This window comes from Myzus persicae, unplaced genomic scaffold, assembly GCF_001856785.1.
Source record: "Myzus persicae strain clone G006 unplaced genomic scaffold, MPER_G0061.0, whole genome shotgun sequence".
Classification (NCBI taxonomy): domain Eukaryota; kingdom Metazoa; phylum Arthropoda; class Insecta; order Hemiptera; family Aphididae; genus Myzus; species Myzus persicae.
The window spans coordinates 33252-59911 of record NW_019101834.1 but is presented as its reverse complement, the minus strand read 5'-3'; the positions used below and the strand labels follow the sequence as shown (position 1 = coordinate 59911).

The following is a 26660-nucleotide window of genomic DNA, read 5'->3' as shown; positions in this document are numbered from 1 at the left end:
TGCTTCACAAATCGATAACATTATATTAATACAACTTAAAAACGCGATGCAGTAGTAGTTTAAAAAACAAACAATTGTAGTAATTATTAAGTTTCTACCTTATCTGCGTATCATATAACAGCTTTTAGTTGGATATTCAAAGCTTTAAAAACCAATTTTATTGTAATATGTTAAAATGGATTTACAAAAACGAAAATATTGTTTTTAAGCTTTCAATATTTAACCAATTTATTATTATTCCAGAACTGTGTAAGCCATTTTATTTGTTCTTATACAGGAATCATATAATTGTAATAAATCTTAAAGCCATAACAAATTTTAGCACCTAAGTTACACAATTAAATTGTATATTTTAAGAGCTCACAGTTATTATTACGAAGACATTTATAATGATTTTTGAAATATCAGCATCATTTTTAATGGTGTTGGATGAGCTGTAAAATCTTAAATTTTAATTCGTTAAATATTACATATTTACAGAATTTATCATTATATTCATTTAAATACGCATATTAATGAAACATTATTAGTTATGTGATACATTTGGATTAATACAATAAATCCTTTATTCCTTTAAAAGTTTGTCTACACATTGAAGTCTTAAGATACTTGAGTACTTTAGTGATATAAGAAAATATTATTTTTGTGTTGAAAAATAATATTTATTGTATAAATATTTGTTTACCACATTGTATCTTACAAAAGCTTTTAGGGTATAATTTAAGTAATAAAGCTGTTTGGTTATCGTTCTTTGGTTTTTATACTTATAAGACATAATAATAATAAAATGGTGCATCTCTATAGTTTTCATAAAATGTTAATAACATAATAATTATTTACTCAGCGCAACATTTTAGCTTTTGAACAAATTTACACGGAAAGTGGTATCAAAATTAATTATTAGAACTCCATATCGAAACTCTCCGTATTTCGAAAACAAACCCCAAGAATAATTTAAAGCCATGTTTTAAATCATTTTAACTTGTAGCGAGTAAATCGCAATCGTAATGTTAATATTTTTCAATGCTCTGCAGTAGTAGACAATATCACAATGTTTTAATTATGAAAACATCCAAAGAATCCTACATTTTTACAGTTAACATTTTAATATTTAAATTGCCCATACAATGTTACTTTTTAATCACTTTTTACCACTTCATAAGTGCACGGTATACATAATTTGCGTGTAAAATGAATAATAATGTGTATTTTTTTTCATTTTAATTTCAACAGTTCACAATAACCTCATCCATTAGTTCAATAACAACACAAATACTTAGGAAGTTTTGTAATTTGCGTACTTTTAATTAGTAACGGAATTTTGTTCTGTTTTTTTTTCAATGCAAAATCGTACGGCCCCCGCCATGTTTATATAACTACAATTTAACAAAGATAATACATTAGCTTTCAAAACTAAACAATATTGTACTGTAGTAGTGATCGACATTATAATAGCTTCTTATTTTTTATTATTATTATTGAAAGCCTCAGCATCTAAAGCCATTGGCTGCAACAGTTGTACAAGGTTTATATTACATTATCTTACAATGCATTAATATTACTGTAGTAATTGCAAATGATTTATTAAATTAGTCTTAATTATAAATGTCAGTGTGTTATTTATGTTGTATGGATGTTGGGTTCCAGAGAGGATGTCGGGTTCTCCTGCTTCCCGTTTATCCATTTCATAGGAGAGACATTCTGTTATGATATGTTTGAGAGGTGAGAGAGGTGTGCCACAACTGACACATACAGGTGGGTCTTCCCTCTTCGTCAGATACTGGTGGGTTAGGGTAAAATAGCTTAACTTGCTATACAGCAGTCTTTATTTAGTTATTTCTAAAATGTTAGAGTCGTATACATTGTTTATAGACCAAAAATGATAAACTATAGTCATATTAAAACGATTTATGTGAAAAAATGTGGTATTTAATATAAACAATTACATTATATTCTTAAACTAAAGGCATTTATTTTAAATAAATTTCTTAAATATTCTGAAAAGGATTTACATCGAGGATATATATTTAACTGAAATTTACTTTAAATTTATTGTTTTAATAACATTTTTACCAATTACAATATTGCACAATATATAACCTCATAAGGAGCGTACAGTATATAAATTATTATTACAAAACTTTTTTTATAATTTTAACAGTATAAAAAAGAAAAAAATAGAAAGTTACTAATAAGTAATAAATAAATAATATTTTTATTATAAAAGTTTTAAAATATAATATATTATTAAATACGTTACTTTTCATAAAAAAATTTCAAAACTTGAATAATTAAGTTTCGTAATAATTTATCTACAAATAAGTATAATAAGTACGCCACTATAATGTCTCATTAATATTTTTATAGTTGGTAAGTGTAAGTTTACAAAATTATAATCGTAACGTAAGTTCAATCGGTAGGTATAATAATAAGAATTTTGAAATGACCAACTTTAACTGTATACATTTACGGTGTGCAAAACATTAGTCATGACGGGCTCTGAAAAAAAAAAACATTTACCCACACTAGTAACCTATTGTGTAATAAAACCTTAAATAAAGTTGCCTATACATAAACCGTTAAATATAATTACATAAATAATCGCTCCGAATGCCCAAGGGATGCTCTCAACTGCGAAAAACGTACCCAACCTTAAAACACCTAAACCTCACTGACGAAATTAAAGTTAAATTACCTTATCGGATTTTCTGTATACGAAAAAAATATATTTTTAAGCTACTACAGAATATTAAATAGTAAATAATGTTACATTAGTTACATGAGCTATAATCATTTTTTTAAATTATTTTTTTATTAACTGTTGGAGGCATCAACAACAAGGTTATTAGTTGACGTTACATTAATATACAGAATTTACTATTTAGTATAATCATTTTAAATCAAAACAATATATAAAAAATATTATAGTAAGATTCGTTTCATTTCTTTTAATATATCATTGCAATACATTTGGCAATATTTTCTTTTTCATTTTTTCTACCATTTAAATTCACACATTTTTGCGATTATATTAATTGTCTTATATAATATTCTCTTTAATTGGTGCACTATTTTGACGAGATTAATTTACTTTTGAGTCCGACGTTGGTATATTAAGTCTATCACTATTGGATACTTTTTATCGATGGTTAGAATCATATATTTTTATAAACACAATTTATTCAACATAACAGTTTTGATAATACGGCGTTTTAAATAGGCAAATCAGGTACACTGTCATGACTATGTTCTATTTTCAAGGCACGATATTTAGAATATTTACGAAATGTCGATAAATTTTTTTTTTTAACACTTGACGAAGTTAAACACAATTTATTAAACTTTTTCACTTTAACTAATACAGGTATTAATGTATAGCCAACCTACACAGAAATAATTGCTGAAAAATTAATATTTCTTAAAATTCTGTAAGTATTATAGTGTATAGCATAGCGACAGTCTACCATTAAGTCGAGTATCAAGTCTAACAATATTTAACTTTTAATTATTAGAAATTCTTGGAATTTTTACCCAAAATGCTCTCGTTATTCGATTACTACTCTCTGAGAAATGTTATACGAGTTTACCCTTTGGCCATTTTGACACCTTAAACTTTCAATTGGAAACTGTCAAAGTTTTACATCTATGGTGTCTGTTTGAACCTCTCATCCAATTAAACTTCTGTATTTTACAGCTAATCGAGTAATAGTACTTTATTTGTCGTGTGTTAAATGAAATTGCGAGATAATACAATTATTGGCGATTTAAAGACGATGCTAACGTTTATCAGATGTGCTCCACAAAATATAATAACAGAAGATAATAAATTGAATAAGAAACCATAATCGAAAGCCATAATAATACCAATATAGGCGCAGTTCGCTGTATGAATATTATTATAAACTTAAGTTAATTTACTAGAGATTTAATGACAAATTTGCTTTAAAACTTTACAGTCTTCTGGTACGCAGACGATAATATTACATATTATAAGAAATAAATCGAATTACTTATGTTCCTTCTCTTTTTTCATGATCATTCTTGGACTGAAATTCTTGTTAAAAATAATGAAAAACTTTTTAGTTAGATACTTCTAGTCTCGTATCACGTCCAAACGTTATCCGGTATTTCCTCTGAGGGATTGCATAGTACTTCCGGTTGAAATTTTCAGTATCCTTTATTATATACAACTACCGCGTACGAAAAGAACAGAACATTGTTTAAAACGTGCTTAAATATTTAGAGAATATTATCCACTTCGCCTAAGACGGTCGGAATGGGTAAGTATACAGATACGAAATCGATAACCATTAAAAGATTGTAATTTATAATATAAATTAATAAATTCAAGGTGTATCCTAATGGATTTTCAACAATTTATATGGTTTAAAATAATAATAATGAAAATTGAGCAATTAAATTTTTCGTAGATACTATTATTAAGACTAATGAATAATAACTATAATATAAAAATAAGTGGGCGTACGTCAAAAATAATAAAGTAGATGTTTTTTTTTTGGAACGCCTATTTGATTGTTACGCCCTTTCGCATAATAAACGGCTTCAATTGTTTTGAGTGTGACTAACAGAAATTCACATACCTATCTATACATCATAAATTTTGTCTGATTTATTATGCCGGTGACTTTTCTTCTTACTTATTAATGGTTTTTGCATAAAAAATTGAAGTCATAAACATCCAAACTAAACAATAACATAATTCCCACTATGTCCTATGCAAAATACATATCTAGGCTAAATGTTTGACAGACCTGAGCTCCTCTGCTTATATTTTAACAAAAATCAGCTAATTCCAGACTCGCACTGTTTCGTCCTCTTATCTGATAAAAATGATTAACCACCTGCAAATTCACTATCTACAAAGCCATAATAAGATCATTTTGTTAGTCTCAGAATCAACTCTAAAGAATGGCAAGTATAGTAACTGATTTTAAAGGTTGCATTCTTACACAGACATAATAATCAAATCATGTAAGTGGGCAAGCGGCACACACAAAAATATGGTACCTATTTGATTTCTATTTTATCATGATTAATTAGCAAGAGAGTTATTTTTTAACCAATGAGTACAATATTGCTGAGTTTATTATTTACAGTTAACAATATATTCAATAAATAAATTAGCATAATGACAATATTCTTCTGCAAAAATATTACACTTGAAAATATAAGGTAATAATGACTATAGTATTTATAATTTACTGTACAGAAATCAGTATAGCGTCAAATTACCAAGTTTTTTAATTACTTTAGTTATACGACGTTTGTTTGTTCAAATTTCGCAAATATGATGTTGGGTTAATACCGAAAAATTTTTCAAGTCAAGCTTATTCAATTAGTTGTGCACTACGCTCTAATTCTCTATACTGTTTTTATGCAAAACGACGAGCATACGAGTACTATTTAAACATGTGTTTAGAAACAAACATTTCAAAATCAATAAGTCGATCAATTTCGACCAAACCGTTACCAATCATTGTTCTGAAAATGTAGAAAATAATTTAAGCGATGCAAATTTAATATTGTTGATCGATAATGAAAATACTCATGATCAATATTGCCGTTTACAAATTTATCTTTAATAATTATTTTTGGAAAACACGTTATTTGAATATTTTTTAAGATGAGTTACTGTTTAAAGACCAAGAGACCCATGTAAATAATAATTTCAATAGAGAACAAAATATTATTTTTTCAATTTCTTTTACGAGAACTACCAAGTTAATAGGTACCTAAATAGTATTTTATAATAGAAGTCTGAAACGTAATTGGTTTATTCATTCCGACCGTTGAAGCTGTAAAGAATAAATTTAATTGAAGGATATATTTTTTTCAAGGAAAAAATACGAACTGTTCAAACGAGGTCCATTGGCCGATCGGCCACTCCTACACTGTCGTTTATAATACTATATATTTATACGATCGGAAAACAAATAAGTCTGGTTATATTATATTATAATGGGGGTGGTTTCTCTGCGGATTTTAATGAATGCATAAAATAGCAGTGGATTTATCTCGACTATTCACTATTATATTATTACTATCATTATCATTATACAATATTATATTACACTGACCTTATTTTGGTTTTGACAATCTCCGTGTCCAGCACGGCTATCCGAAACACGGTGCACTGGTCTGAAACGGCTGTTGGGTCCGGCACGACGATCATTTGCATCAAGTCCGCCTGCGAAACACACCCCAATAACGATGAATTCCAATTAATATACTATTATTTATATCCACTGCAAGCCAGACGACACACCGGAAGCTCCTCGCCATAATGCGTAAGAGTCAAAGACAGATCCCTTTGGGTATATAACAATAATAATAATAATAAACCGATCCGTCATTATATGTTATCGAAATAGGTTGCCGATCTATTATTAGGTATACGTAACGTTCTGTGATGTTGATCGCACATTCAACCACGATTTCATACACGATATAGTACACAATATTATGATATGGAGTGAACGTGATTCATCGGAAACGGTGGTTATTTAATTTAACCATTGATATAATATTGTAATTACTGGTTTTACGTTTGTGCACACACGCACATTTGAATAGGCATTCAATTTCATGTGCCTACGTCATCATGCCAAATATTTTTAACAATCGTGTTTCTATTCTACCCAATTAAAACGTATAATGTTAACAGCAATAATGTATACGGTGCGATATTTTAACAGCGAGCACTCAACTTTTTGAACAATTTTAAATGCACTGAATTCACATTTTCCATGTATAATTATTATTGTACTCTTTTATGTTTGACGGTCAAACCTTTATCGATTTTTAATTACCTAGTATTTATAACAAATCATATTTTTAATATAATAATCTGAATAGTACAGTCAAATAAAAATAACGATAGTTGTCATCTGAGATTCAAGTCAACTGCATATACCTAACCTTAATTTAAAAACAACTGTTTTATAAATCACCCAACTGTTTGTAATTTGTTTGATTGACGTACATCAGAATTTTTAGGAAACTATTAAGTATTTACTAATTGACTATTGTATAGTCCCCTGGCTAAAGTTACTAGGCCCTCGACAGTAAAAACGAGAAATATAATCTGAATACAATTAATCTAGTAAATGTTCCTTTCTATGATTGCAATGTATTGAAAATATTATTAAATAGACCAATGTATTTTTAATTGCCTATCTACGAAGCCGTATAAATAATTTAACAATTAAAATTTAAAAAAAAAACGCGAACTCCGCTATGGTGTATACTGAGTATTTTATCATTGAATATGCTGAAGGTCACTACTAAAATGCCCATTAGAGATGTGTTAAATTTAAATTAATTGTGTTAAATCATTACATAGCTACGAAAAAACGATTATCAATGAAGGAATCGAACTTACTTGATAATAATATAGTAATAACGCATGAGTAACTTAGTATTAGAATCTCAAACTTTTTGACGAAGAAAAAAATATATTATGAACATAAATCGAAAAAAAACTTGAAAATTCCTTATTCCTAAAGTAGTCTAAATATTTTTAAGCTTTTATTGTGTATAGATGCCAGAAGACTTTACCGGCAACCGCATTTGTTATTAATGATAAACAATTAATCTTTTTCTATAAGGCACTGTCGTAGGTTTATTTAAATGGAATTTAAAAAGTAGAATTTGTCAAAAAAAATCAAAGTATAATAGAAGTGGGTACCTATGTATAATAGACTTACATTTAAGTCACTGAAAAAAGTGAAAACTGAGAGGTTCTCAATAGTTGTATGTAAATGCAATCCGATAGGTTCGAATAGTTATGGCGCAGTATATTAATTGAAAAGTTCCACACTTCAAGATAATAAATATATTATTAGTAGTTAAATTTGAATTATTTCAATCCATTTCAATACTTTAAAAAAAAATGTTTTAAATCATGTACGCTTTTTGCAATTGAATAATACTCAAGACAAACATTGCAATTATTGTACGCAGTTCTCAATTTGAGATACGAAATATTATTGCAACAGTGATGTAATGTGCTTCCAAGTTTAAATCTTAAAAGAGTCATTAGAGATAATGTGTACCATGTACATAGTTATGAGTTTCTTCGTTTTGTTCTCAACAACATTTTAACACCATTTGCGAAATCTATTCTAGTGGATTAAGTATGTCAATTAATTCAAATCCAAAAACCGATTTAAATCTAAGATTAAAGTATTTTATTAACAAATGTAGCTCATTTATTTGTATGAGCCTTTCCAAGTAACTTCTTAACTACAGGTTTTGTTTAGACTTTAGTGTTACAGAGCCTATTAAGATTTTAAAAATAGTATCAATTTATTGTTGCATGTATTATAATATTATAAATCATTGTACGTCGAGCTTAAATGGAGCATTTCAAAAAATAATACAACAAGACATTAACAAACTTTTATAACTGTTTGATAAGCATAAAAATACTCATATTTTATAAGAGCAAACAATTTTAGAGGTTTTTATGAAATAACTTTTTTGAATAAATATTTAAAGAAACAATTACTTTATTATTACTTAAAATTATATTGATATAATATTTTAGAACATAATTTATGCGTATTATAATATATAAATAATGGAATATCATCAAATATAAAACATACCGTTAACGATTCCTCGAAGACGTCCATGTCATAATATTCCGGAGATGAGGCATATGAATTTTGCATCAGCGTCTCAGTCGTAACCCATCTACAGTCCAAATACGCTATGATTTCATCTTCTTGAAATCTACAAATAATATTATATTAAAAAAATGGAAAAAAATAATTCTGTAAGTGCTCTTTTGAATAATAATAATAATAAAAGTAATATTGGTTAGTATGAACGAAATTAAAACAATCGAAATTTCTTTGAATAAAATTTGCTCAAGAACTCATTTTTCTTAGTTAATTAAGTTAATATTTTTTTCCTTAAGTCTTTTCTGTTTTCAGTTCTCAATACGAACTATGGGTACACTTTATTATTTTATATATACTTTACTAAAATGATTACAAAACATCTAAATTTGTAAACATTATGCTATGTACTAAAAATTATTTATGATTAGGTATAAACAGAACTCAAACGTATTGACTGGATGCTACTAAATCAGACTTTCGTAGTTGTAACTTGTAATGGTATTAAAAAAAATATTCTATAAAATCCATCATACTGTCTTTTTATCTGCGGTTTATATATAAAAACTTATCCAATACATACTAATATAATTTATTATTGGAATATTGTAGTATAGTAGTAGTATTATGCCACATTAACTAATAACTAATTATAGAAAAATGTGCATATGGATAATAGATTATAGGTATTAGGTATATAAATTAAAAATACAATTTTTATAGTCCATACATTTAAGTATCATTTATTAGTTTATTACTCAATACTTACTTCATATTTTAATTGTTAGAATATCGTCAAATGATTTATAAAAATGATTTATATTGAACTGAACAATTTTAAATTATTGTTAACTTGTAGGTATGTTATACTGTACAAATATAATTTACGACTGGTTTGTCGTTAGGTTAAATAAAATATGCAAAAAAAAAAAAATTACAATGCTGTGAACTTACCCCAATCCTAGCTGATGAGTAATTCCATCGGCTAAAACCGCAGCGATCAGCACTGATCTATTCGACTGCCTCGTGTTTACAGACACTCGTAATAGATCTGGACCACTGACTTCAAGCGTTATGACCTTCAATGGTTCTACCGATGAAGATAAACGGAATACAGTACCAAAGTCCACCTGGAAACAAAAAATCCGAAATTAGGTTAAGTGCAATCTGTCGAACAGAAAGATTTATTTAAATAGGTAGCAAATAAACTTTAGGTTTTTAAATGGTGAGACCATTTCAAATGTCTTTAATGGTCGATTTTTTATCAGCTGGTGCTCAACATGAAGAATTGTTTTGTGAGTATGAAAATAGTCCAATGATTTAAAATAATAACATTCCGTTATATCATACACTGTTATATTATAAGTTATAATCTATTATTGGGTATATTTAACAGTAAACGTACACTCGTATGATATTAAAGGTTATATCTAAATCAAAAATTCTCAGAGATTAATTTTGAGTTATTCAATTTTATGTATTAAGACTTAAGAGTGCCTAATGGTTTTTAATAATTAGTGGCTGAACTTTTACACAGTGACGTGCTCATATTTTTTTTTTTTTGAAAGTGGAGTTTGAACTTTTGATTATTCCCAGACCATGTTATACTTATTTATTCGTGTATTTTATATCGACAAAAATAAGCCAAGGGAGATATGACACTCTCATCACCTCTGCGAGCACGCTACCGCTATTACATAAAATATAGAACATAATCAGATGTAATATTTTGTTAAGTACTTAAGTAGTACTTGGACATTTTTTTATAAATATATTGTAAAGTGTTTAGATATATAATAATGTAAATTAGTACCGAAGTGTAATTTTCCAATTATTATAGCATTATATCTTCTAAATAATAAATAAATACCAATATTATGGTGTATTTTTATTTTTTATGCTTAGTAAATAAAGTTTAGCACCTAACTCAAAACAAACTATCAACATTTTCAAATAAATCATCTGCTTAACAATTTAAAGTTAAAAAAGTGGTTTTCATAAGAAAAAAGAAGTTGGTATCGCAACGGGATACTCCTTAAATGGCATACAGACTCTAAGTACTTTTTTGAACGTATGAACTTGAACTTGTATGTTGGTGTAAGAATTCTTAAAAATGCAAAAATCAAAATTTGAACAAAATAAGGGAAATGCATACATACATTAAATGTTCATTACATTTTGGGAAATATATATGGGACAGATCAATGGATTTAGGTCTTTGTTTGGATGATTTGATCAGCATATTTGGTCCCAATTGAAATAAAACTTATAAATTGCACACTACAGTTTAAAGTAGATTAAAAACTATATTTGAAGTTTAAATTGTTGAAAAATATTCAATATTGTCATATTGAGGAAACAGGAGGAGATTCTATTGCCACAGATCCCTAAATTTAGAAAATATAATATCTTTATCAAAAAAAAATATACATATTATGTACATGGACAATTCTGAAATTGAATCAATTCACTGATCACTTTTCAACTATAATATTATAATTTAAATATTAAATTTATATGATGACGCACGATATTAATTGTTATGGTATATTCAAAACAGTTGATGACGATTTATACTTCCCTTTATGAACAAAAACATTTTATGCGACTCACGTGAAGCAGTCATGTATATAATATTGCAATCAGTTGGCGGGTAAAGCCAAAATATATTTATACACACATACCCATATAATAGATGTATAAATAATATATAAATATATATATATTATACGCACACATGTCATGTACACGCATTATTGCGTTTTCGAACCCGAAATGATTATAAATTATGAATTTTCAATGAGATTTAAAACGAACGAAAACAAAAGAGCTGCAATAAAACGTAATAATATATTATAATTGATTAACTGAAATTTTTGGCGCATTCGACCAAATTGGTTTACTCCACACCCACACACACACGTGCATATTTGTGAAATAATTGCCACCGCCATTTTGAATGGAGATTTGGATAGGACATCGTACGATGAAACACTGTTAATAACCATGGAGGTCAAAAGTCACGTACACTCAACGTCCCTCCTTAGTTGTTAGGACGTTAAACGTACCTATATACTGTTCAGAATCAAACATAAACGAGTTTTAATTAAGAAATCGCGTTGATGACGACGTTTCAAATCCAAACCTTTAATAACGTCCAATTGTACGTAACCACTTATCCTATAAACGTCCATTTCCAACTGATCATCGATTATCGTTTTCTAAATAGGCAGTAATAAAGGAAATTCATCAACCATCAATTACAATGTAGGCAAGTCTAAATTGTTTTGATTATCATTGCCTATGTTCTACTGAAAAATGTTTTAAACACATTATAATATTATAGTCGCAAACTAGTTAAAAATCCTAGTCCATAAAGGTTGATAAAAGTGACTTCCCGTGACTATAGGTACAACAATATAAATATACAGCGATAATCTTCGATAATTGTCGATAATCGTCAATCACGGAAGCATAAACTGTATCAGTATTCAGTATAGTTTATAATATATACTCCACACACAATATTTATCTGATAAATGTTAAGTTTTTATACTTTGATTCAGTATCTGGTCTGTTTGTCAAACAGTTAATATCGTTCTCGCCTATATTTGTACTATAATTAATATTTTTGTGACATTTTTAAGTATTTAAAAGAACAAATATGTGATTTTTTTTAAAACACTAATTTAATTATGCCTATATTCGACTAATGCAGAGGTTCCCAAACTTCTTATTGTGCGACCCATTTAAAATTTTTTTTTAAATATAGCGACCCACAATATCAATGAATGACCTTTTTTTTTTTACCATACAACAGAAAATTAAACTATTTTATTACATTTTATGTAATTACGAAAAAAATGTATAATAAGTATAATATATAGTATTTGACACGGCCGCTGGTAAACTCGTAATTGTCATACTCACAGATAAGGATTGACGATAAAACTGAATTTGAACTTTGAACATCAACGAAAAGTAATAGATGATTATATTTTTGTATTATTTAAAAAAATAGTGCGTCCCACCAAAAGTATAATCGCGACCCACTTTTGGGTCGCGACCCACAGTTTGGGAACCTCTGGACTAATGTATTATAATTATTATTATATATTATTATTACTTTCATTATAATTTGAAATATCTAAGTATTTAAATGTACAATGGTTATGTGATATGCAATTATATAATGATACGAATATGTTATAGTATTTGTACATGGTTCTCAAATAATAATTGGGGAAACGTCTTTTTACAAAAATAAATTTTGGCCGAAATAGGAATCGTACCTTTTTTGTTTTTGGCGGAATAGGGTTTTGCGTAAATTAGGGAACTCGTTTTTTGACGGAAACCTTCCAGCGAGGATCTACCTATAACCCTGTACTATATAGGACTCGATACGATAGTAAATATATAATTGAGAATAAAATAATTTTTTTTCTGAACGCCCAGTAGAATATACAACTCATACACGACCATAAACATTATTTAGTTAGACAATATGGCTAGTGTGCCTATATGAGGCCTACGCGGGAGGCGAAATTCCTACACAACATTGTACACGCTACGCGAGTTTTGTTTTTAATAAGTATATATATATATTATATATATATATATATATATAGGTATAGACTAGAGCAAAACTATTATTTGTGAAGCTCTATATTGTTATTACTACGTTTACTGCAATAGTCATTTCACAATCATTAGCAAGCACCTACCTATATATTACAACCGTGGTGCAAAATCCCTGACCACCCCGCCGAAATGTGCGCCAAAGATACCGCGGTGTGGCGAGGGTACTCCTGTCGTCATTACCTACGAGAATATTATCGACCGATCGGCCGTGCGAGGTGAGTATAATAAGGATGCGAAAAAAATCGTAAACAACTATTTACTTCCGCTTATGTACACCTATACTCGTTTTTTTCCACGTTCAGCGACACAACTGCAATGACAACGAAGACGCATTAACTGCTTCGTCTCTAGCAATCGGCGCCCAGTGAACAATATGGACTGCGGTATTGTTGATTACCCATACGCTTAATATTCGACCATCAACAACATGTTTCGGATTTTTTGTGTGTATCACAGTTTTTACATGTCAATAACACCAAGTATCGAGTTGTCAGGGTTCGGCCGCGGAAAACTGTGACAACTGAAAAGCGTACTCCAGTAATAACAACAATATATTGTATTAGTTTAGTTATTTGTCGATGTATAATATATCTGATAAAAAAAATTAATAATCAAATACTCGCGGAACATTTAAAAACGGTACGTGCAAAAACCCATAATAACTCCAATTTACGTTAAAAATCTGTTGTTGACAGTATTTGATTGAAAACAAATTTAGAGTACAAGAACGATACACTATTCCAACAAACCGTATGGAAAATATAATAACGTGTTTGGGAGTTGTCTGCAGGTTTTTGCATCACCTTCAACAGTGCAACATCACAATCACAGTTTGCGTTAGTCTGTGACTTTTTTCAGTCACGCAAGGTGTAATGTATTTACTATTTCCCTGAAAATTTTATTATTATTACATTAATTATTTTGTCCTGTCAAACATTCTAGGTAGGATATTGATGTAGTGTTTTTCAAACGTATTTTCCAATGCGAAAGAACACGAATAATGAAATTTAATTTTTGAATGAATAAAACGATAATAAAATATACCAATATAGGAAAGAAGATTGATACGAAAAATTAATAAATAAACACATGCGAATGGCGCATCAAAGTCTGGGGGTACCGATCGTTATCGTTATGGATCGAGTTGGCGCATTATACATTTATGTATAGAAACACGGGTAGGTATTGTGTTTTACTGCATTATTATGCTGCAATGGCTGCCATACCGTTGCCCGCTGGGCGCTGGTCCGGGCGATATCATTCGTATTACATCATTGTAATTTGTACACGGAGTCGCGCGAGAATCGGAATGGTTTGACTTATTATATTACACTATACCCACATTATTATACCTAGGTATAACATGGTATATTGTCGATGAGATGAGCAGATTGGCAGCGGCGGCGGTGGCGTCCGAAAGGTTATATTAATAACGGACCGCTGCGGGCTGCAGTCCGCCGACGCTTTAAATATTTGCGCTCAGACTGCTGTACAAAGCCCACCCATCCCCCGACCCGGTAATATTCACAGACAATCCCTCTCCTGCAAAGGAACTCTGAGGGCGAACAATAATTGTTTTATATCGATGCATGTGCATTGCACCAACGAATGGTGTTGATACTGTTACAATATTATTATAATATATTATAATAGACGAACCGCACAGTTGCGGCTTGAAACAATAATATTAACTATTAAGTCACCGAAATATTATGAAAAAAAAAAAAAAAGGTGAGTAAGTATACTATTATAATGTTATACATTATTATTATTGTCACATTCCCATGAAGATACCGATCACATTTTTCTGCCGTTTAATAGGTATAGCGATGATGATCGTATTATCGTACATAAAACATGTTATAATAACAATGTGTCTGGATAAGGTATAATTACATATTATTAGTATCGTACTTTTAATAAATTGTTGGTAACGTAAAAATAGAATAATTGAAAAATGAGAAATACTATACAGTGTTGTAGGTATTTGAAAAACTCAAGACATATTTAACAGATGATTTGACTATTTAAGTATCTACTTTTAAACATTTTTTGATTTTAAAGCATAAACTAATTGAAAAATTTACATAAATATCACAACGAAATCTATTGATCGACGAATATTAATGATATCGAACTGAATTGAAAAACCTGCAATACTCTTGTGTCAGAAGACCGTGTCGGTCTCGGTTAGCTTATTCCTGGTGTCGATTGACATTCGTTGACATTATCAACCATATATGTCATATCATAATAAATTATTAAGTTTATTTGACACATAAATTCGTAGAAACAATAGCAATCATTATCGATTAAAAATTCGCAAGAAAAATGTGTGCAATTGGGCAAGTGGGTAGGTTCGGAGGTGCCGGTGAATCACTCTGCTGTACAGTAGAATTCAAGTGGCTCATTATTGCTATCGATGTATTAAATTTGAATTCAATGATATAAACTCATTGTATACCTACGATGAAAGACTATGATCGATGACGAACTGTTGGCCTTTATTCAATGGTGGGAATGTGGGAGGGGGGGGGGTCTTAGCTTGATGTGTAGGTAGTTACTAGCTTTACAACTACTTGTATAATAATATAAATTGCAAAGTTTCAAGTACCTACGAGTATTATTTTTAATTTACAACAACATAATTAAAATTTCTATTTTTTGTTCAAACATAACTAATTTTATTCAAATTTGGACAAAATAAGTGTAAAAAAAAATGTGATTTCACATTTTTTTTATATATTTTTTACAGTACCTACATCCTTAGCTAATGAAAATTAAACATTTTATAAATTTTAAGCAACTAAATAATTCGAAAATGTTTGGAGTTTTAGTGAATTTTGTCAAAATTTGAATATTAAATGTTTATAAAAAAAAATAGTATTTGAAAAATGTTGAAATTGCTATTAATAATAACGTATATCCAGGTGACTAGTAAGTACTTTTCTATATAATATTTTACATTTGTCACCACCTGCGACCTGTCTACCAAAACCATGATATAGCCTACATTTCAGAGTTACCCATCCTAAATTTATAAGTCAGATGCTAAAATCATAAATGCCAAATTAACCAACAGGTACCTTGTACCTACCTATTTTAGCATAGCCACATAGGTGATTGGTATTGGCTAATGGGACGTTAGTATATAATTTTGGATAATACAATTAAATTAAGTATAGTATAGTATGTAGTCATATTGACTATTGAACCTATTATATATTTATATTGCAATTACTAGTATAATAATTTTGATAGTAAATTTAGTGAATGAAGAATGATTATTATACAACAAAATGAAAGTATGCAAAATAAGTAAAAAAAAAGTATTTTACATAATATAAAGAATAAAATAATATTCAGTATTACTAAAGTAAGTTAAATAACATAATTTTACTCATTCCCAGCATCTGGCCCATTAGCTCAGTTGGTTAGAGCGTCGTGCTAATAACGCGAAGGTCGTGGGTTCGATCCCCCCATGGGCCAACAATTTTTTGCTTTTTTTCTCATCGTAATCTTCATAGAATTAAAGAATACTTATTTCTTTCATAGATATCGATTTTTCGATCCATTGTAAAACTCTTTTTATAATCATAATAATATAATAATTTCATTTTATTTAATGTTATTAAGAATTTTAAAACAAAGAATAAATTAATAATTATTTATCACCAAACCTTATTTACATTTCAATCAATGCCATTAAAATACTTATAGACATGGGGATTTTCGTCTATAATTATTAATTTTTCTTTGTTGAATGAAATACCTAATATTAGCACGTACTCATAAAGTTAATACTTATGGTGTAAAATTTACAAACTTAAAGAGATCTTGCCTGTTAGTGTGGGTAGTACAAGAACATCTAAAACTGAGGTGCGGCGAGTATTGTTGGGTGTCATTATTTAATTGAAATCAATCACTAGTAGACACTTGACAGTGATATGTCGGAATGGTTATCTTTTAGCACGATTAAAGATAGTACTATCTATATATAGCCGTGTCTATTACCTACAACTGGTAACAATTACCTTAAGTCCTAAATTTCAGGAACTCTACGCTCCATGAGCATTTGTCTTAGGGATGGCCTACAGTTAATATGTTTTTGTAATTAAAAATATATCATGTAGAACATTTTTTTTTTACCGGATAGCGTATATTACAATAATAAATTATCTAAAAATAACAAAATGTTGCTACATCCTATTTAATTGCCCTAATTGTTATTTAAGTGCAACACGTTCTTATAGAGTATACACTATACAGGATATTATTTTTTGTTTAGAACACGAATAAAAACAGGGTGACTCTGTATCATACGAATCGTCGAAAATGTGGATTACACGCTAAGGTATCCAGAAAAGTTTTGTTTTTTGTCAACACGATATTTTGCAAGTTTCAAGTATGGTTTGGGTTCTTAATTCTTATTTGGAAATCCTCAACGAAATGTTAAACTTGTGCACATAAAATATAAAAAACGTAAGTACCTACACCAAAAACTCCTGATTAAAATGGAAATTTTGTCAGCCTTTTGGATAGCATAAATATTATTATTGTAGAACTTGTATTACATGTACACGAAAAACAAATAACCAACATATATATAATATGTATTATAATATGTACTATACAATATGATGCGAATTGTAATTTTCAGAAAAGTTTCAAATTTTAAGTAGGGCAACTTTGACAAATTACAAATAAGGATTTGAAAAATAAACAAAATAAAATAATATCTTTTATATTATAATATGACGTGTCTTGACGATGTTTCCTTTGATGACCATCGTGAGAAAACAAAGACGATTTTATAATTTCTGTTTTTATATTATTCTACAGGAATGATTTACTTATTTACTTATTTAAACTCGGAAAACTTTTTTTCATTTTTGATTGCGTATTTTATTTTACTTTTATTTTTATATATTATACAACGTTGTTGGTGTTATCGGAGAGACAAAAAATGCGCGTCGAGCAGTTGTTTGAATTGCGACCCATTCGTTTTACGAGAGAATTATAACATTAATATTAAAGTTTAGGTATCCTATCAGTAGTTTAAAGTGTTATACACATTGCAATATATAAATGATGTGTATTTTTTTTATTTTACGACGGATGAACCGTCGTTGGAACGGCAGGTGACGTTTTGCAGACCGGATATTAATTCGACAATAATAATTATTATATTTACTGTCGTACCTTTATATTATAAAAGTATAAAATATAGCTATTTGAACTTAATGAAATTATTATACAGAACCTTAGCAGTTGCGGTAGTCCCATTCATCTTAAAAGATTAATTTTATCTGTACCTAGTGGCTATGTGTGCCCATTGAATGTGTTGAAAACGAAACGTAAGAGAATAAAAGGATTATACTACGCGTTCGATGTTAAACTTTTGAACTGATAGAAATTAAAATGTTCGTCTGACTTATGATATTAACACAAAAATGAAAATAATGTATAGTCGATTATGGATGATTCCTGATTTACCGAACATGTTCATCAATTCTTACCTATAGTGAATTTTTTTATCAAATTTGTATTGACGAAAATAATATGTTTGATCATACTTAAGGATCATAATTAAAAATATTTAGATCTATCAAGACCATGGAGAGTCCTGTTGCGGTACAACCTTTTTTTTAGACTATAACCTACCTTTTTTATTTTAAATTATTAAGTAAGTTTTTTTATTGCAAATGTTGATGAATCTATATCGAACTTTGATCTAAAGTTATTTCTGAGCTGATTTGGATATATAATCAAAATTTAAAAAAATCATCTATGTATGGGAACAATTGTGATTCCCATTTGGAAAAAAAAGAAGTTAGTACCGTTAGGATACTCATTAAATAATATAAAAATCTTAGTAGGCATAGGTACTTGAAAATACGATGAATAAGTTTACTTAAAAATGCCAAAAACCATTATTTAAATTAATTAATTATGAAAGGAAATAGCACGGGGTTAGCATACTTTTTTAATCACCTCGTATAAATGTATAATAAGTATGTAGGCACTGGCAATGCACATTATGCACTGAGTATCTGAAAGATATAAACATATTTAAATTTAATCAAAGTGTGAAATTGCTTAACATTCCAGATCGACACATTTTATAGATGTATTCAATATGTTATATTTGTAAAATATCATTGGGAATGGGTCCGCAATGAACACTCGATGGTCATACTAATTTATTTAGTTATGAGTGGAAGGTGAGTGCACTGCAAAGGGCATTATAATAATACACTAATATTATATGTGACGGTTATTCAACTTCGAAAATTTTAAATAAAGTTCATTTGATGAGTGATACAAGTCATGTTTGAATAATACATACTAGGTATATGACAACATCAGAGCGTATACATGCAGATTGTATAAGTAGTTCTGTTTAAAATATCTGACAGCCTACCGTCATATTATAATATTATAACGATTTCCGAAAGTTACTCGATTTTCATCTATTGAAAATAAAAGGTAATTTTAAATTTCTCACCTCTGCTAATTTACATAATTTCGTTTCGTTCCCACTACGCACTGCAGAATATTCCAAATCGATTATAATATTGTACAATATGCTTCGAAACGCCGACTACCTACCAATTTATTAAATTATTTTAGTATTAAGAATTTATAATTGCTTCATTCCAGTTTTCATATTGTATAGATATTATAATGTCTACATTGTTGCCAATACTGATAAATGATTTTCATAATATCTGCTAAAAATCACATAATATGCAAGAGTATACTATGTTATATACATATAGGTTCATAATGATTAATGATTTATGATTTGTTCACTGAATATTCCATACACGGATACATCGGTCACGAGGATGCCCAGTCTTCAAATATATATTCTTAAGGACAGGGGAAAAAATCATTTCAACTGTCATAAAAATACTCCTTATCTTAAAGAAAAATCTTCTGAGCTATTTACTCCATTTAGGAATGTCATCAGCCCAATTCGTCATAATAATATATTATATGCTTTTGTTATACGTCTAGTCCTAAACCTAATAGTCTACATAAAAATTCTAATATTGAATTCATCAAAATTCCTTTTCCAATTTTTAGTTAGACCGATATTATATGCTTCTGTTACTTATAGTCCTAAACCCGAAAGTTAACCTAAAACTACTAACATTGAATTCATCAAAATTTCTTTCTCAACTAAGATCTAACAAATTATAACATTAAATCAATTTACAATGCTGTATTTATATATTTATTTTATAATAGACGTTCCATAGTCAATAATAGAATAACATCGTGTACTCCGAAAATAATTGAAGTCGTTAATACCTCATCGAATTTGTTATTATTATTTAAAAATCACTCACCTATCACTACCTATGTATAGCTAATAACTAGTCATATTTTATAATTATTTAAAGTCAACTGATTTGTAAAATAATGTAATTAACTTATCTTCTAATTTCCATAATTTCCGGGAAGTAATAACTTCTGGTTGAAAATGCAATTAAAAATAAATAAAATATCTACCAAAAAATCGTTAACAATAACAAATAAAAAATATTATACCTACTATGATAGATAGTGTTTTTCTACGTATATTTTTCAAATTTATTTTTAAACCCATAGCAGCAGTTGTCGTTAAAGAGAGCAACTAAAGGGAAATGCGAATTTTTACATTACATTTATTTTCCAATTTTTCTAAGAATTTTTTCTAAGCATTTTTTACGGAAAATATTCATTATTAAAAATACAACAATTATTTTTCAACAGTTTTTTTCTTTTTGAGTGTTGAAAGGACTTGGAAGACTTTTATGCATCGAGAGCCTATACCTATAAGCACAAACCAATTTCTGTCAATGCCATAATATATACAATACGTCAACGACATGTATTACACAACACGACACTTTTAATATGTACTACATCATAATATTATTACGTACATGCATAATATATATGTCGTTCACTTTGCTTAAGACACTCATTATTTAAAATAATTACAAGTCGTTGTAAAACAACATTTTTTACAATTTTTTGTCGTTATAAATATTATTTTTTTTAATGATAACGTTAATTCATAATTTCATATCCTATAAAGTAAAATATTATCCAATTAATTTTTATAAAAAAATTATACTTCGACGACTAATTTAGTAGTTGTTATAGCCTTATAGGTATGTATTTAAAGTTTAGATGATATAGGATTATTATAGTAGACCGTCATTTTACGGGGTATGCCACTCCACCCCACTTATCAAAACTTTTGATACTTTTAAATATTAATACTAATAAAATACTCTTCCAAATTTGATTTTTATACATCAATGTACACTTACATCGATACACTGTGATTTATACTAAGAAATTACAATTTTACCTACCTATTACCGATGTTGTTATTAAAAAAAGTAAAAATTTAATAAAAATATTGTTTTACAAAAATGTTGTTTTGTAACGACTTAAAATTATTAAAATATGTTTTTTTTTCAAAAATTATAATAGTATTTTTACTATAATAGTAGTTACAGTATTAATTATAATTATTGTATGCTTAGTTAGGTATATGGTATTAACTAACACTGGTTGAACGCTACTGATGTAAACAACGGGCGATAACAATGATTTTGAGATTTCAGTATTAGGTATTTAACAAAAAAAGCTATTTAAATAAATGGCAAACAAATTATGAGTTTATTTATAAACAAAATGTATAAATTTGCCACGTAAAATTTAAAATCTAATCTATGATTGTTGATAAATTAATTGTTGGTAATATTATTACTTATTATTATCAATATAGACGTCATTCACATTAAATTTGATTTTTAATAAGTTAAATATGTTATGACAGCATAATTAAAACTGACATATTTTATTTTTAGAATTTTTTTTTTGGACACTTCAATAGGTACAGAATGTAGAGTGCATTTACATGGGTATTACGAGACATTAGATGCCTACCTAAGTATTAAAGCTTAAAAAACGTTATTTTATTGTTATTAAAACATGAGTTATGTACTTGGTCATTAAATTTAATTAATTAATTTAATTAACAATAAAACTCAGCTTCTATAGCTACTTTACTGTAAACTTTGTAGTCAACGTTATTAATAATGATCAGTGCATATTATAACAATACCAGTTCGCATTTTTACATAATAGGTGCAGGTATTTACTCTAACCGAGAAGAAAAAACTAAATTTCCAAGTTTGGGGCTAGAAACGAAAAAATTTGCTATCATAGACCCAAAATATTTTTAGATATTTTAAAGAATAATACCTATATAATTTAGAGACGACATTTTTAGGTATTTTGATTCTGTGCCGGAACTAGAATTCAAACGTTTTCTAAACGATGGTTAAATAACATATATTCGAGGTTATCAAATAAGGTGTACCTAGTTACTGCGTGAACCATATCTCTCGTTTTAATATTATTTAAATATTTTTTCATTAATTAGTATGTGTACCTATAATATTTTGTTCAATTTAGTTGAGGTACGCCACACGAATGCTCACAACTATAAGACTAAAGACACTATCAAGTCCTAAAGGCGCGAAGAGTGTATTGGATATTGTTATAATATATAATATTGTTATATGTTTAAATCACAAATAATGATCACTTACCTTTGGTTGTACTCTCAGCGTGATCAACAGTGAAAACGTGTTCGTGAAGCCGACTGCGTCGAGAAGACTGAACCCATTTTCGCTACCGTTCAGCTTACCACCGACGGTGCGCACGCGGTCGCCCGGCGCAACCAGTTCCATGACACCTGTTTACCGAAATTGTTAGATCAAAAGGCGGTAACACAATTGTTTTTGTCGTTGAAGCGATGTCGTCAAACCATAATGCAACTATGTAACTAATGCAGTGATATTCATACCGTCGCACGGGAAATCGTTGCACTTTCGCATTTCTTTGTTGTGCCCTTGCCCGCACTTCAGACAACGTCGGTGCCGATACTGCAGGCCGGTGTCACACGACACGTTGCATGCCGACCAATCACTCCAGTCGCCCCATCCTAAGATTTAACACAAAAAAATTAATAAATACAAAAAGAGGGCAAAAACAACGCGTATATTAGATTAAATTGCATGCGCTAACATTTTACTTAAGGACAATTTCGAAAAAAGTTCAAAGTTTTCCGGATAAAAATGAATATTTTCCGTTAAAATAATCTCACTCTGTGTGACTGTGGTAAATATATACATGTAGGCATACATATTGTACAAGCAAAACGAGAGTTTTCGATTTGACAAATTATTACTGTGTAAAATGACAATCAATATTCACTCCATTTTATAAGAGATTGCATGGTATTTGTGTTTAATTATACGGTATGGTTATACTTCGAATGTTTATACATTTAATTTCCGTAGCAATAAAGCGACTGAAGAAATAATTTATACTGAATACAAATTAATACATTTCAAGAGCTTAATACATGTATTCTATTACCAATATACAATTCCATTTAGTTTGATGAAAACGAAATGACTGTATTATTACAATGTATTATGAAACGTATTACGTTGTTATTAAAAAAAAAATAATTGGGAAAACACATTTTGAAAGGCATAACTTTCGAGACATTTTATTTGATATTTAATATAAAATCAAATTCACGATGAATAATAGATTATATAATTCATTTCTGGTTATAAATAATTATAATAATTCTGATTTTACTGGGAATTAATTAAAATATAAAATATTTGGTTTTAAGTTTTTGAATAGGTCGTATTAAATAAAATAAAAAACTATAAAAATGCTAGCATTAAACACCAAAAATTAAGTCGTATCCAATTAAATAAAAAATGTGTGTACACAAATTTAGAAAAATATTGTCTGTAATTGGTAACAACAAAATATTAAAATAATAAATAGCTGCACTGCGGTTGGCTTGGGCCACACGGCGGTTAGGTTAGAGTGTCTTCGTATTCGAAAGCAATGATAAATTATTCGAAAAACTATTCCGTGCAGAGCTGAGTTCACCAGAAAACAGTCAACATTTCGTCTAAAAACAAGCTATTATATTGTACACATATATCTAATATAATATATACTTTATTTATCGTAAACGTTCACCGCAGTTATTCGCTATTTCCTTGAAAACCACTAAGAGAAAACTAAACTAAAAAAAAAAAATACTTTTAAGGTAAATGCCATATTTGTGTTCCATTTCCAATCTAGAAAAGTGCTGCATGGAACTTTTTGAGCTTTTTTTACTACCCCCAAAAGTGTTTTCAGGAAAAAAAACCAGTATAGGTGTACAAAAAAAAAAAAGAAAAAAAAAGACATCTTTGTAAATCTAATATTTCTCTCAGCTCTCTCCTTAGAACAAGTTATACTAATATCTTATATATTTTCTATACTGAAGAAATATGGCTATGTTTCGTTGTTCACGATTTAAAGATCCTTACGAATTTAATGTATTGTATACTTTCGACGTTAATGTCTTTGTATAATAACAGTAATGTCGTACACGTAAAATCAGATTAGCAATGGATTTAACGGTGAATAAAAATAAATTTTAGAGGTACTCGCAGAGGCGGTTGGCTACAAGCCAATAAGACGTATTATAATTTTGTAATATTATTTCGTAGGTATAGATAAGAGAAACAAAACAGTTTACAAGACGATTCGACCAGTAAACTTCGTAAATAAATTTCATCCAAAAATTAATTTCCACCGAGTAATTAAATTTCATTATTTCAATATTCGAGTACATAAATACACGAGAGTATTGAGCTCTTATTTAATGATAAACATTTGTTATTTTTATTCGTATAATATTATACAAGGCTACCCTGCACTAAATATTGTGTACTATACTGCTATACTAAGCTAGTGCTTCAGGAATCAATTTTTGTTTTTTGAAACGACATACCATCACAAAAAACATTTACCAGGTATCTGAACATAATTTATTTACATAATAATATAACTATCATGTTATTTTAATATTTTAAATTTTAAACTGTACCTTATTCAGGCTTAGGTATGTTTATTATTTTTAATTGAATTTATACGTCATGAGTGCGGTAACACGGCGTCCTGGTTAGATAATCTAGCTACATTCACTCACCACACTGTCTAGAGACCATTTTTCTAGTAAATTAACAACTGCAGGTCATGTAAATAGTGAATATCATTAGTGAATAATATTATTTATTTTTGTTTCGGTAAAATTGTAGACTATAGTTTTATGAAAAAAAAAAATTTAATTATTTATAAAATCATCTTTTTAAAACGTTATAATCCTTAATCCATATTGATTGCGACGAATTCGATCAATTTCAAGTCGTGTTGAAAATAGTTTTCTATAGCGACCATCTACTGTAAGTTACAGACTCTAAACTTTTTTTTAGCGTTTTTGACACCACCGCCACTGACACTTGACTGCGGTTACTGTGATTTCGATTTCACGGCCCTTGCCACTTAGCTGCCCGCTGAGCGTTTTCATTCCGAATAACTGTGCTAACCGCCGACGGACACCCGTTAAACAACCGACCCCGCTGAGTCTTATATCAAACTAATTGTTTACAAGCACTCCGGAAATCGGATCGATAAAACGTATGCTTTGTGTCATCGTTACCAGTAATGTGAAAAATAATCGATCAATACATTTTAAAGGTGAATTATGAAACGTCCATAATACACGCAGTAATCTCTCGTCATACACGGGGCAGGTTAAATTACAGGAAAATTGAGCGGATAACGAGAGCACATGATTTCTGATTGCTAATATTGTTAGTCGTGCATGATATGTTGAACTGTAATATGTGTTTATCCCTTATGGCATAGTATGTTCATATACGCAATCATATTACGAAGACAATAATCATCCAAAACAAATTACGTAGGTCTTATTATTTGCTGTTATTGTAGTATTGGAATTATAATGAGTTATTAATTTATGAGTAGTGGAGGCCTACTATACAATTTTATTGAATAGTGAGAACAAAAAAAAATCGCGACAAAGTAGGTAGGTACAGCAAATATTATGCACTCGATAAAAAAAATTCCTAAAAATAATGAACAATAAAATGTTAATGATCTGCACGTCATTCAACCACTTTGTGTGGTATGAACCATACATAGTAATATACTATCGTCTATCAGCGCTAAAGGGAAGATCACTGCGTCTGTTTCCCATCTTGTTTCGTGTTAATACTTCATGAGAATTCATGAAAAGTGAGTGGCACACATATTTTAGAAATAAAATGTAATTGCGATTATAACGATCACGTTACTGCTCAAGTGCACAACTACATCATTATATTATTACAGTATCGATGTATAGTTAGTGTAACCGTATTGTCAGCACAAACAACAGGTAGGGCAATGAGTTCATTGGGTACATGTTTTTTTCAA

The 26660-nt window shown here is 28.9% G+C and overlaps 1 protein-coding gene and 1 non-coding gene across 2 annotated transcripts in view; one reads left to right on the top strand and one right to left on the bottom strand.

The window, feature by feature from the left end:
- Positions 1 to 25390, bottom strand: part of LOC111030556 — a 67603-nt gene extending 42213 nt beyond the window's left edge. The window contains exons 1-6 of the mRNA XM_022310104.1: positions 25372 to 25390; positions 23167 to 23304; positions 22910 to 23055; positions 9600 to 9775; positions 8631 to 8757; positions 6099 to 6208 (exon numbers count right to left, since the gene is read on the bottom strand). Coding sequence (XP_022165796.1) covers positions 6099 to 6208; positions 8631 to 8757; positions 9600 to 9775; positions 22910 to 23055; positions 23167 to 23304; positions 25372 to 25390 — 716 coding nt within the window. The remainder of the gene's footprint in view (positions 1 to 6098; positions 6209 to 8630; positions 8758 to 9599; positions 9776 to 22909; positions 23056 to 23166; positions 23305 to 25371) is intronic.
- On the top strand, positions 16702 to 16775 carry Trnai-aau. The gene has a single exon. It is a non-coding gene; the product is annotated as a tRNA-Ile (tRNA).
- Positions 25391 to 26660: the final 1270 nt, after the last annotated feature.